The sequence below is a fragment of the Rattus norvegicus genome, chromosome 1 (genome assembly GCF_036323735.1).
Source record: "Rattus norvegicus strain BN/NHsdMcwi chromosome 1, GRCr8, whole genome shotgun sequence".
Lineage (NCBI taxonomy): Eukaryota > Metazoa > Chordata > Mammalia > Rodentia > Muridae > Rattus > Rattus norvegicus.
The window spans coordinates 53,009,868-53,024,848 of NC_086019.1; the positions used below are offsets into that span (position 1 = coordinate 53,009,868).

The 14,981-nt window shown below is 36.2% G+C and overlaps 1 protein-coding gene across 10 annotated transcripts in view; it reads left to right on the top strand.

The window, feature by feature from the left end:
- The window catches only part of Qki (QKI, KH domain containing RNA binding), a 111,982-nt gene that overhangs the window by 74,511 nt on the left and 22,490 nt on the right, over positions 1–14,981 (top strand). For all 10 annotated transcript variants that reach the window (XM_017589896.3, XM_039086917.2, XM_063270765.1 and 7 more), the window contains 1 exon segment: positions 5,386–5,529. In XM_017589896.3, coding sequence (XP_017445385.2) covers positions 5,386–5,529 — 144 coding nt within the window.

A 14,981-nucleotide genomic window follows, 5' to 3' on the forward strand; every position in this document is an offset into this window, starting at 1 on the left:
CTGTATTTACCAAATATGATCACTGAGAAACATGTAAAGCAGAAAGTACCAGAAGTAACAGGAAGGTACACACATTCATAGTGAAGACAGACTAACACCACCACACTGATGAACAGTGAGCGAAGTTGGATGTTGGGCATACTCACTGCATCTTTGTTCTATAAGAAAAATCTTGTCAGATCCAGGAGCCTCAAAGTTTGTGTTCTAGAAATCAGCTAAAGAATGGAAAATTTAGAGTGTCCCTCAAAGTGGGACTTCATGAAGAAGAAACACTAAAGTAGATGAAAAGCTAGGAAAATAAAAGCAATAAAGAACAAGCTCGGATAGGTATCAAATTTATTGAACAAGGACACTGAAGGTTAACTTATAAAGGACATTCCTCTGAAAATTAGCAAAATCCTAAGCAGAAAACAGAAATAGCACATTTGTTGTCTTGAATAGCAGTGTCATTTTAAACAGGTTTTTCCTAGACTTAGTCTTTTGATTGTATTCTGTGGTAAAAGGAATATATCAGTGTTCACAGTTTATTTTTATTGTCATGTTTTTATGCCATAGTAGTCTGTGTCTCTTGTGTTTGTTGATATCATGTAGCTGTAGAGGTAAATTGGTTAAAACTCTTTGGCTCCCAGAGGGTACGCACCTGCCTAAGAGCTCTCTGGACTCATGAATAACACACACACACACACACACACACACACACACACACACACACACACACACACACACACACACACACACGAGACACACGACAGCTAATTTTGATATGCCTTAACTAGTTCAATGACTGGGCACTTCTAAACCTCCCTGTAACTAGCACACATTAACCTCCAGTATTCCTGGTATAACACCTTCTAAATCTATATTTTATCTTTGCTGCCCTGTTATCTTTTGGGCAGCCTCTGCCTCCTCTATCCCCCCTAAATAGGGCCACTTTCCCTTTCTACCTACATTGCTGGATGATTTTTCTCCTGTAGCTCTTTTTTTGTGGGGGTGCTGAGGACCGAACCCAGGGCCTTGCGCTTGCTCTACCCCTCTCCTGTAGCTCTTAAGTTTGATCCCTCTCCCTCCAAGTCAGGGCAGTTCTCCTGTTCTTATCCCTCTCTCCCTTAGACCCTTGCCCATGCAATCTAAAAGTCCCTCTTCCATCTCCCTGCCCAGCCATTGGCTTTAAGGCAATTCTTTATTACCAGTCAAAGTCAGCGGGGCGCAGGGACCCTCAGGTTTGGAAGTGGCTTTTGGGAGCCAAATTAAGACAAAGCATTAGAACCAATTCCCAACTTAAAACAACTTTAAGAATGATCATATTTCCTCCCTAGCTCTTGGAAGTTTGTTGTCAGGAACTCTAAAAATGTCTCAGGTTTTTTTTGTTTTGTTTTGTTTTAATCTTAATTTTACCTAAACTTAACAAGTTAGCTTGTTGCCACAGTTTCACAGATGTCAGTAGAGGACCAGTGCTTCCTGAATTAGAAGCCAGTCTTTCTGATTGATGCAAAAGCAAGAGCAATGTCCTCATATTTGCAGCAAGTCCCTGAGTCTGGTGTGCAACAGTAACTCGGAAGGCTATGACACCTGCTTCTGTGACTGTCTTTGTAAAGAGGAACATTGACCAGGGACCCTAAAATAGATAAGATTGTCCTACCCCATCATCTTTCAACAGCATTCTTAACATCCTCTGTGACTAGAAACTGGTTGAAGAGATGGCTAAAAATATTTAAGGTATCTGGTCACAGCAGCAATGGTTAGGCAAGAAGGGCAAAACTGACACCCTTCAGCATTAATAAGACATGTCAAGGTTCAAAAATGTTGCTGTGTTACTTAAAAGAATGTTTTAGAATTTGTCCTTGAGATCACTGAGTGGGTGAAAGCGCTTTCTGCACAAATCTGATTGTATGAGTTCAACCCCTGGAAACCCATAGTGGAGAGGAGAGTGGATTCTCCAAAGTTGTTTCCTGATCTCCCTTTACCAGATCTGGGACATGCATCCAACATATACATCATATACACAATAAATAATAAATGGAAATGTAAGAATGAAATGTCTTAAAATAAGTACAACAAATTGAAAAGTACAGTGAAAGATTTTAGAATTATGGGTTTGAAAACATGTACAATGTTTTTGTTTATAGAATACTTTCTGTAATGATGTTTTTGATAAAAACGTATCATTCCCAGATTTGTTTTACTGACTTTTTCTGTTGTAAGTGTCCAATTTATAATCTTTAATGGCCCCACCATTCTCCTTCTCCCTTTACCTTTCCTTCTCTCTCTCTCTGTGTGTGTGTGTGTGTGTGTGTGTGTGTGTGTGTGTGTGTGTGTGTGTGTGTGTAAGAACATGAGGCTGGGTATCTTTTTCTTTAGGTATCCACCTTATCCATTTATTTGTTTGTTTTATTTCATGTTTATGGATGTTTTGTCTGAGTATATCTGTATACTCTGTGTAGTGTCTACAGGGGACAGAAAATGTAGATCTCATGAGCCTGAAATTACAAATAAGGTAGTTGTAAATTGCCATGTACTGGGATCAAACCAGGTTCTCTAGAAAAGCAGCCTGTGTTCTTAGCCCGCTGAGCTGTCTATCCAGTATTTATTTATTTATTTTTAAAGATAGGTCTCTCACTGACCTTGGAGTCCATTGTTTGACTAGATTACCTGACCATTGAGCCATCTAGATCCTGTCTGCAACACATGCTAGCACTCCCTCCCCAAAACACATCTTTTGTAGAGTGCTAGGGATCTGACCTTAGTTTCTGTGTTCACAGAGCAAGCATTTTATTTGCTGAGCCATCTCCCAGCTCTAATGACTGTTAACTTCTGATGACATAGCAGCAAATAGCGACTTTCACATTGTTGGAAAGATACATTTTTACTTTTATAAATGTCTTTCAGTTTTGTTCTAGGAAATAGTTGAATTAGTTGGAAATAGTTTAGACCCCTTAAGTGTCCATCTTTTTTTTTAATTTTTTAAGGCAGTACTTGAATAGTGGCTCATACTAAGTTGAATTCTTTCCCTTTGAGATACTGTTGATACATCATGAGATATTTCACAGTCTGTGATGTGGAGTCCTTTGGAAACTGATTCTTGACCTTTAGAGTCCTCTACCTAGCCTGCATGGAACTAACTGTTGAGTTAGTACTTAACGGGATGCTACAGCTCTCCAGCAGTCTTGAGCCCTGCCTGCTTTACTTTGCTGGACTCTGAAATTGCTTTCATTTCCTATCTTTAGTGGCCGAGACTAAAGCTGTTGAGTGCTCGCAAGTGTTGGCAGTTGCAGCTGTTCCCTGTCCTCTCACCATTGTTAGTTCTCTTCTCCAATGCCTAATTTCTAATAGTTCGGAATTGTTGCCTCATATACTTGATTACTTCAGATAGAGTAAGGAGTGAGCATTGTTCCTGATTCTGTGTCTTGGCTACAAATGAAAGTCTCTTATACATATATGAATTTAGGCGTACAGGTAGTTTTCCCAAGTGGATATATAAAAATAAACAAAAATACAAATTTTGGTGATAAGTACAGGCATTCCTTAACATAAAAATTTAAATTTAAAGTTATTGTCACAAAAGTGTTTATGTTTTATGTTTGCCATGCAAATGATTTCAGGGTTCCCAGTTATTTGATCCAGTGACTCTTTCCCCTCAATGCCCATCATGATGCATCTTGAATAAAAAGAAACAACTTATACCATCATTTATTAACTAGAACTATCTTAAACTGAAAAAATTTTAAATAGAAAGACTAATATTTATTATATTTGTATTCGTTTGAGTACTCTTCAGATTCTCCAATGCATGGAATTTACTTTTTAATACAGTTCTGCCAAGATTTATTGTTGTAAGGAATGTGGTGTGATCTAGTAATGAAACAGATAGGCTTTGGGCTACTAGTTAATTACTGTTTGATTGTTGCTGTTTTTCTTTGAGTTCTAGTTAGCTCATTATGACTATATATCTTCAGAAGCATATGCCTTGACTATGTAGGTGTATTTTCCTAGTGAAGTTACTAATAAACCAGAATCTTGTACTTGTGTACTTGGTAAATCTTATTTTCGTCTTCATTATTTGTCCTCAATGTGAAAAATAATAGGAAAGCCTTATGCTAATTACTTCCTTTGATAGTAATTGACACAGTAACAAGCTAGTGGCTTTTTCAAGAAAGGTCTAACAATGGGTATTTTTGTTGTTTGCATCTGATAATTTGCTTTATGTTTGGGTAGCAGTTATATTTATGCTTATATTCCTAAATTGTTTTCAAGTTTAAAAATTTGTATATTTATAAATTATATAAGTGTACATGTGTCCGTGCGCCCTTATAGTTTGATAAGACTTTCAGCATGTACATGTATCCTTGCATGATAATCAGAAGCTAGCAAAGAAATGACATAGATGGTTCTCTATGAAACATGTATTTAGGACTTAATACAATGCAAGAATGGACTTCATTTTTATTATTTCAAAATTTTGTATTCACACATATACATATATACATATACACATATACACATCAGATCCAACACGCTAGATCCCCCTTCAGTTCCTCCAACATAGCCACATACATTGACCCAAAATTTCATGTTCATCTTTTATTTTTTTAAAAACTTACTAAGCTTGTTTAGTGCTGCCCATATGTGCGTGACATACGCCAGCCACTGGAACATGCAACAGCAGTGGCCACATGCCCAAAGAGGAATGGTGCTTTCTTGCCTAGCAGCTTCTCACTGTATGTTCATTTTAAAAAGTAAAAGTCACTGGAAATATAATTAAACCAATATCTAGTCGTTTGCTGTGGTTTATTGTTTACACTTACTACTTGGAATACAGCAACCAGTGCTTGCTTCATTTACATGATGAGATCTATTTTCAAAATGCCTATTCTAGTGTTGACTGGAAACCAGTGTTATTTAAACCTACTAAAATGAACGGAGGTATCACTAAATTGGAGGATGAAAATTTTGATTCATTTCCCACATTGGCAGCTTATTTGTGTGATAACTGCTAAGTGACTTGCTGAACCTTGATTTCTCTCATAAGTAAAATATTGATGTACTATGCTTCTCAGGGTTACTCATTATAGTTAAAAATGGTACTGCATGTTTTCTAGAGTATCAATACTATCTCTTGTGATTGTTTTGGTCACTTTTATTCTCGGCTGGATATATAATAAGTGCAGCATGAATGTCTGTGGAGTTCTCATTTGACTGACTAGTCTCATTGCAAGGCTTTTGTTTACTGTGGAAAATAGTTGAAAGGTTTTATACAGTCATCCTAGCAAAATAATAGAAACATGGCTATAAGTAATTGGCACTAGGTGCATGTCATAAGAGGTGTATTTTGTCTTTGAAAAATAGTATTAGTAACATTGGGTTTTTTTGTTTGTTTGTTTTTTAAAGGAGGAGCAAAATAGAGGCAAACCCAATTGGGAGCATCTAAATGAAGATTTACATGTACTAATCACTGTGGAAGATGCTCAAAACAGAGCAGAAATCAAGCTGAAGAGAGCGGTTGAAGAAGTGAAGAAGTTACTGGTACCTGCAGTAAGTAATTTTCATCTTTTGAATTATTGTTTTATCTTTTTAGATTAACTCGAAAATGTAATGTTAATAAAGGTTGGGTTGTTATTTGTTAGAGATTTTATTTAACCACAAATATAAAAATAATGTGTGGCCCGCTAAATATATAGTGTAAAAGACAGGATTGTTCAAATTCTTAACCAGAAATTCCTGGTTATTTTTTTGAAGGAAGTGATGTGGTGGAGAAGCAACTCTGATTAGCCTACTTCTTAAAAGACACAGTCAGCTTTTAAAGACACAGTCAGCTTTTAAGTTGCTATGTTGTAGGAGAAGAATCTAGATTTAGCCATCGGATGTTAAAAGTTTTTGGTTTGATTGTTTTCTGTTTTCTTTTTCTTAAAAACGTTAAGTATGCTGGGCATGGTGGCACATGCATGCAGTCCCTCCCCAACACTCAGGAGGCAGAAGCAGGCAAATCTCTGAGCTCTAGACCAGCCTTGTTTACATAGTTAGTCTAGGACAGTCAGGGCTGTGTAGAGAGATCCTGTTGCAAAAAACACCAAACAAGCAAAACACAAAGTAAGGTTAAGTAATCTGTACTGGAGGAAAGAAGAGTTTGCTCATACGCTAGGTTCTCTCTGGTATGTTTTCTTCGGTAAATAAGTTAATGTGGCACAGTAAAGCTTTCTTATTGAATAGTAAAAATCTGTTTTCTTATGGAAAGCTGAGTTTTACTGATTTCATAGGCACCAATCCAAATGATTTTTACACTTATCAGCTAACAACCACTGATAAAGGTCATATTTAGGAATCTTACATAAGGCATTGAAAATAAACTTTGAGATTGTTATCTCATTTTACATCACACCTCTTTCCGTTCTTTCAATTTTCTTCAGTCAACTCTTCTTCACATTTTTTATATTGCTGCATAATATCAGAGTACTGTTTTTTTTTTAAATGGGAAATGAGAAGAAAATGATTAACATAAAAATATTTCAATTGGCTGCTCTTAAAGAAGCTAGGAAAATGTATAGTGTGCTGTCACCAGAGTCATTTTGTGGCTTCCATGAATGCACTTGGGATCTGCTGTTGTTTATATCCCAGCGATCTGCTCTTTATTGCCCTCAGAGTCCATTTTCTAAGTGAACTCATACATTAGAAACATGTTCCTATTCATTTGACAAAATTGATTCCTCCCAAGGAAAATTTGATGTGCATTTTATTGATAGATACCTAAGGAACATGTAAAGATTGTTTGCAAATACACAGTTAAATCTTACCCTCTTCTCTTTCCTTGGTAGTTGTGTGGTCTTGAAAAGCAGTGCAAAGGGGACTTATGGGTATTTAGTTTCATAGACAGGAAGGTTATTACAGTGCTGTGTATCTAACACGTGTTTAATGTAGCAAAAAGAAAGTGGTCTAATAGTTTACTATTTACCCATTTGATTTTTCTAGCCATTGCTTTTGTAATTTACTTTTATTCTAAAAGATATTTTAGAAAAGAGCATTGATTTAGAAGATTTTTAGTGAATTCTAGAACATTTTGGCCTCTCTGTTTTCTTTAATTTAGTGGGGAAAAACAAGTGGTGAGATAAGACTTTGGAGTACCCACTCTTTCATTTATAGAATATCTTGTTGTTCAGTGCGCCTGACTTGAGTTTGGTCCCCAGGTTCAACAGTGGTGGGAGAGAACCAATTTCTGGAAGTTGTCCTCTGACTTTCACATGAGAGCTGTGGCATGTTTTAGAATATTTTCCCCTCTACTTCTACAGAGGTCCCTGAACACAGAAGTGAGGGGTTTGATGGAGACATTCCATTTAGGACTGAGTGTCCCAGGCAAGGGCTCACACTCTGTACATTGTTCAGTTGTGTGTCCCTTCTACTGATTACTTGTTCCCTTCTACTGATTCTTGATAATGGCTAGGCATGACACTAATCTATGAGTTTAGCTGAATGCCATTAAAAGTCATTTTATTGTGGCATTCTTTTATCAGAACAGTAGTATTTGGATTTCTGGTCTCAGGTTCCTGGTCATCTGAGGAATGTTGGGCATGGGTTCCATCTCATGGAGTGGACCTTAATTCTTCTTAGATAGTAGCCGTGACTCCTGTAACCCTTGTGTCACTCTTGCCCCAGTGTATCTATAGGCCACCATTATAGATGAAATGTAGTTGGATTGGTGTTAACCTGTCTCCTCTTGCAGTGTTCAGAGTCCTTTTAGTACCATGATCACCAGTCAGTAGGGGTAAAGATTAAGTAGCTTTAGCACTGTATCCTAGTTGTTGGGGTTCTGTGGAGCTCCTTTACCAAGAACTCAATTATATGTAATGCATTCCAAAGATTGGATGTCTCATTTGGCCGTGAGAGGTGTGTGCTTGGTACTTTGTCTCCCTGTTATTTAGTGATGCCATTTGCATTTCTTTCATATATGTATATATTTTATAAAGCTTCTACTATAGTAGGTTTCCATACTAGCCCTCAAGTGACCCTGAGTTTTAGCTGTTTCTTCTCTTCCTCTCTTATCCTTTCTGTTCTCCCCTCTTTGTATCACTTCAGATGGTTTTCAGTTCTTTTGTGTTAGAAGTCTTTTCGCTGTTTACAAACAATAAATTGTTAACTGTAGTCATTCTGCTGTTACAAAGCACTAGAGTTTATTCCTTTCATCTAACTGTAATTGTACACCTCTTAAATCTCCCACCCCTGCCGCCACGCACTCTTCTGTATCTGTATTCTCTATCCTACTTTCTGGGTCTATCAGACCAATTATTTTAAACTTCATCATGTGAGGGAGAGCTAATAACAGTGTTTATTTATATTAGCTGTATTTGTTGAAAAGAAAATTCAGAAATTTAACTAGAATTAGAAGACTTCAACCTATACTTGAATTCTGATGTTAACGTTATCTGTTTATTTTCTAAGTGCATATTTTAGAAGCTAGAATAATTTTTCTAGTGTGACATTATACAACTACGGTTTTCTGTGTCGTGAAAGAGTCATTAATAGTGTTATTCGTGGTTTCCCCTAGTGACATGCTTTAAATGCCATCATACGTACGGCTGTGCTGTTGTCAATCAGTTTAGTAAGCCTTTCTTGCTTATTAATAGCATCACAGATAATATCTTTGTAAGGAAATGTTAGAGGCTGTCTGTCTAAATATTTTAGAATGTTTCCAGAAATAAAATTAACATGATTAAATATGTGTGTTTATATGCATAGATTTATAACAATACTTCATTGAGTGCTTACTTATTTTTGTGAATTGCTAAGGCACAATAAAGGGGATAGAGAACCATGGATACTGTTTTAGTTAATGATTACAAAATGCTTCTTGAAGAGATGATTTTGAGAAATACCTAACTGAAATGTGTAGTACAACTATTTGCTTATCTTAGTTTTCTCAGTTACCGAGAACAGAAAATGCAGTGGCCCCGAGTCTTGTTTGGAAAATACCATGGTACCAGGCAAAGTTGAGGGAACTGGAGATATGTGTGAAGTAATTGGGAAGTAGGTTAAGGGTTGTTGGGAGAGATTGAGGATAGGAATGGCATGATTTGGTGCCTGTTTCAATGGACTCTTTTGGCTGCTTAGCTAGTAGGCTTTGAAGGCATTTTAAAAGCTCAAATGCCACTTAGAGTGCATTTAATTCAAGTGCTTATTCAGAATAGGTCATGGCTAGATACACAAAAATTGTTTGGCCTAGAGTCAAGGAAGATGGAGGTGTTTGATGAAGGGTTTATTTTGAGGGCGAAATTAATTGATGGGAATTTTGGTTAGACTTGATGTAGTAAGATATGTGATGCCTTACAGCAGTTTATGCTACCTTTTATTTACATTGTTAGAAGAGAAACAAAGAAACTGGGTTTGGAAATGTGAAAATTGAGAAACCAGATGATGAGTTGTTTCACATGGCAATAACAAATGGGAATTTGATGGGAATATGGAGCCATCATATCCCAAACACTTAGAGCCACAGGACTGGAAGTACATATCATCATAAGACAGGATTAAAATTACTCCTAAGTTACCTTTAAGAAATTTGTACTAGTTTAGCAGAAAATGCCTGTTGCCTAATGGTCTCAAACCTGGGTGCCCCCCCAGGGTTTAAATCCACAGCCAAGTTCATTAGGAAACTATGAATAATTTTGCTTTGTTTGGTTTTTAGCCCTGCTTGGCCTGGAACTTGCTATTTCAAGTGCTGAGAATTACAAGCTAATGCAACAACTTCTTTTTCTTTCCCCTCCCTCCCTCCCTTTTTAAGTGATACACTACAGTCTCTGGTCTCATTGTGGAGGGCTGTTATTTACCTTATGATATCATTTAGGGATTAAATTTACAGCTAAAGCCCACATTTGTCTTGTTTTTGTTCTTACATTTGGCATCATTCTTTTCTAGAAAGATAAAAAGGCAATTCTGTGCCCCTTTTTGTGGAGAAAGCTGAATCTAAGGAATGTGGGGTGAGGTGTGGAACATTGTCAACATTGCTTCATCTGAGCTTTATAATTAAATGGAATTAAGCGTCTTGTTTGGTTTTATCTCTGTTGGTGTTTAAGGTTCATAAATATGACAAACATTATATCCTCACTTCTTGTGATGCAGTTCTAACTTGTCTATTTTTGAAAAATTTAAATGTAATAATTAGTAAATCACATTTGGTTTTGTGTGTGTGTGTTTTAAGCTAAAAAAGTTATTCTGTGTGTGCATGCAGGCAGTGTTCATGCATTTAAATGTGGGTGCAGGTAGGGAGGTGAGAGGACAACCTTAGGTATTGGTCTACACCTTTAACCTTGTTTGAGTAGGGTTTGTTGTTTCTGCTGAGTATATGAAGCTTTTTGGAGTATGAATGTCCAGGGATTCTTCTGTTTCTGCCTCCTGTCCCCACATAGAAACATAGGGAATACAGACATGTGCCATAATATTCAGTTTTATGTGAACTTGGGGGGTAGAAACTTGGGGGATGCATGTGTCCTCCTGCATGCTCAGCAAATACTTCCCTACCTTCTGGAGCAATAGCCAAAACCCAAAGGTGGGTTTTTGGTTTTGGCTTGAGTGTGGGTTTTTTTTTTTTTTTTTTTTTTTTTTTTTTTGAGATGGGGTTTTACTGTGCAGCTCTGGCTCTGAAGACTCTCCTGTTCTAGAAGCTTTGTCAAAAGATCTTCTTGCCTCTGCCTCCACAGTGCTAGGGTTGAAGGTCTGTAGCATCAACAGTGCTGGGCTTAAATTTGGGTTTAAAAACAACCTTAAGTGGATTTCATTCCTTCTGCCAGTAAGCATACAACAAACAATATACCAATTTCCCCCAGAAAATAGTTCAGTATTGAAATCTAACTGCATAATCAATAAAGGTTTTGCAATGACCGCATATCATTCATAGAATCAGATATTTGGACGACTTATTTTGTAGGGAAATAATGTTTTTGTTTCACATTTGTTTTGATAGATTACTTTAATCTTTTAGTTTTCTAATTTATTAATAGACTACGCATTAAGTAGGCATGAGTAAATTTTCTCATTATATATAGTATTTTTATCATATGATCCTGTATTCATTGTCTTCAAGTATCTACTACAAATATACTCAAAAGTCTTTGGAGACTTATCCTCAACAGAAACTGTTGATAATTCTGTCCCCTTTCTTTGAGGGTAGGCAAAAGTAGGGTTGGGGAGGCAAGGTCTCCCTGTGTAGCCCTGCCTGAGCTCAGGATCCTCCTCTTTCAGTCTACCACCCTGAGTTCTAATGTTAAGGCCTGAACCCATCATGCTAGACCTCCATAATTCTGTAATACACCTCTCTGTTCCTTTGGGGTGGAAGAGTATCCTCTCTTATCATTTTCATTCCTTTTAAAATGTCGAAAATCATTCAGTTTTAACATTTTAGTCAAGGAAAACTCAAACTGTACCACACTAGCTCCTCTGAAAGTGGAAGAGGAGGCGAGCTGTCTCGTTTTAAAGTCTTTGCTGGATAGTACAGTTTCTTTTGACATTTTAAAAATACTAGGATTTTGGGGTAGGTTCATGTACGTTTCCTAATGTATCTTGTAAATGGGAGGAGGAATTTTGTCCTCTCAGAGCCTAACCCTGTGATGATAGAAAGGTGGGTACTTAATTATTGAGTTATCTACACAGCTCTGAAAAACAGTTTCAAGGTACTGGGTTGCCATAGCAGATCTTACTGTAGGAAGATGCATTAAACAGAGCTTACATCCATAGGAAGAAGCAATGCCTTGTGTTAAGGATTAATAGTGGTAGCATTAGTTTAGGTACATTATAGAAGAGCATTAATATTAATTGGAATTATTGGGATATAAGATAATTGGCAAACTAGTTTTCTTGATTTTTTTTTCCTTTTCCTAAATGGCCTTTTAAATAGTTATGATAACTTTTGCAAAATGTTAAAGGCATTTTATATTTGCTGGCCAATTAGGCTCTGGGCAAAATGATTATTTACAATTTTGATTTTCTAAAAATTATATTAGTAATTGTATCACAGACATTTCATAATGTTTTTAACATGTTGAGCTATGTTCTTAGAACTAGAAAACTTGTCCCCTTTAAAAATAAATTAGTCTGTTAATAAATTTATTGGGGGGCAAAGTTCTTAAAGTCTTAGCACAGCACTCATCTATTTACAAGTCAACTACAAATTCTGAGCTGTGGAGTGATTCACGTCCATGTAGGACCTTCAAATTGTGTTTTATATTATCTCACAGAAAACTTGCATATTATCTTATGTATTTGTTATCTCATGTATTAGTTATTTTTTTGTTACCATGATACAAACTAAAACTGTCTGAGAAATCAACCTCATCAGATAAGCCTGTGTGCATGTCTCGGGGGTATTTTTTTTAGCTGTGGTTGTTGTAGGCATGTGGTAGTACGAGGCATGTACCTGAGCAAGCCAGTAAGCAGCATTCTTCCATGGTCTGAGTTCCTGTCTGGTGTACTGCATTGGCTTTCCTGGTGATGGACTGCAAAGTGTGACCAAGTAGTTTTCTTCCTCATGTTTGTTTTATTCTGTGTCTTACCACAACAGAAACCAAATTAGGACATCTCCCAACTGTGTTATTTTCTTTTTTCTTTTACTTTTGCTACATTAATGTTTTTAGCTTTGTTTGGCTTTTTTTTTTGGTTGATTGGTCTTTTTACTTTTGTGGCATAGTATCATGACCTGTTTTCAGTTCTTGGTATTTTATGCACCTACTAAGATAGTTTAGGTTATGCCTTTAAGTTAACCCAGCTTCTTGTCTCTTACTGGGTTTCTCAAAGTTTATTTTACTTTAGTTTTGAGTCATATCAAATACATTTTTCTATTTGTGATGTGCCTCTCCTCTTTTGTATTAGTGTAGCAGTAAATATTAAAAGAATCTACCAACCCACGCTAGAGCCGGCTCCGGTGGGCCACATGGCATCAGTGGGGTATTTTCATCTCAATCAGCAAAGCGTCTCCCCTACTAAACTCCCACGCAGGCTGCCTTTCCCTACTATCTGAGCCCTGCGGCAGCTGCCCTCTTGCAACTCTTAGGAACTTACTTGCAAGGCAGGTTGCTGCCTATTTCACTGCTCTCTTACTGTGGACTCTGCTCACATTCCCATAGTCACAACTCCCAGTAACCTGTTAAAACCAAAACTCAATAAGCTTGTAATCTAGCAATCAGATTTGTATCTTAAATTCTCATTCCACAAAATGTCCACACAATAAACTTACAACCAGTTGATAATAATATAAACTGACCACCTAGATAAGACAAACTGTCTATAAATATCCACCCCTTATGAAATATTCATAACTACCTGTGGCCATTTAAGGCCACCTGGATCTGGGTCGTCCTTCTCTGCCTCCATCTTGGTTCTTTCTCTCTTTTTTTTCTATCTCCCACCTTAACAAAAACTCTGTCCCCACCTTTTTCACTGCCCAATCACAGACCTTGCCTTATCTTGTGCCTGTCTTTACCTGCATGAAGATAAAAATCTACATATTAGCATAAAGGCTTTTACATACAAATAATCACTATATTAATATTCAGAATTTCCTCTTGTTTTTCTAATATCCTAATAGTCAAAATGCTTATCATAAAGTTCATTTATAATTCCTTTTTATCTCCGTAAGGCAGTAGGATCTGTAATAGTACTCTTTTTCATCATGATGTCAATAATTTGTGATTTCATTTTTCTTGATCAAATTCATTAATCTTCTAAACTTTGATTTAACTTCAAATTTTGATGTTTGTTAACTTTTCTCTTTCTGTTTCATTAACCTCTGCTTTTCTTCTGTTTTATTGGAACTTAACTTTATTTGGACATTTTAAAGTAAAAGGTTAATGATCTGAGACCTTTCTTTAATAGATAGAAATAGGGTTATGCTATATATTACTTTTCATTTCTAAGTGTTTTCTAATTTCTCTTGTTGTATTTAGAACTGTTCTTTGTATCTCATTGATTGTTTTAAATTTAATATTGCTCTTGATGAATACATTCTATGCATTTGACTTTTAAAATATGATTATTACACTTTTATATTATTTAATTTGTTAAGTAGGTTTAGGGCACTATACCTCACAAGTATGTCTAGGATGGACTCTACCTCTGAACTGCACCCCCAGTCCTCATTATAGCCCAGTGATATTGTCTGTTTTGGTGAACATCTCATATTTACTAAAAGTATCCTTGTATGTGGACGTATATTATGCAGTAATTGGGTCTTTGGTTTGTAAGTCTCATTTAGATAGAAGTTGTTGTGAATAGATCAGTCTTTTCATTAGTTGTAAAGATTCTCCTCTGTGGCACTGAGAGGGCAGATGCACTTGTTGCACACAGGCATGTATCTCTAACAGAGAAAACCTGTCTGAACGGGGTTTGGCGTTAGTGTTTATTGTCTGTATGGTAGCAGCTTTCCTCTTGTTGTAATCTTGACCTTTATTCCCTCCTACCCATACTTTGGGCTATATGGCTTTATGGTAGAATCCTCCTCCTGTTTACTCAGAGGTGTTTTGAACTTAAATATGAATGAGTTTTTAATATACATTTGATTTTTTAGAAGCATTAGCATTAATGGAGATCTAAATAAATATGAATTAAATAATTGGTTTTAATATATTACTACAAATTTCCAGCTGAGGAATTTGAAATTTTAAGCTGTACTGATTAATCAAGGAATATTATGAAATTTGAAAATATTTATCTTAGCAAAATCATCTTAATTTTCTTTTTAGAAATACCTGTTATCACTGTCATTGAAATTGAGAAAAAATAAAGAGAAAAGAATCTTTTACAATAAATATTTTCATATTTCTCAGGAGTTCTTTGCTTAATGTCCTATGGATTTAACTCATGGTAAATTGTTTTAATTATAATCTGAAAATAAGTTCGAAGAAGTAATATTGATAGTAAGAGGCATCTGGATACTGAAATAGGTTCTTCTTCAAGACATTCTTAAGCCAGATTGCCAATGCACTGCTGCTCTTACATTTAACTTCTTGGCC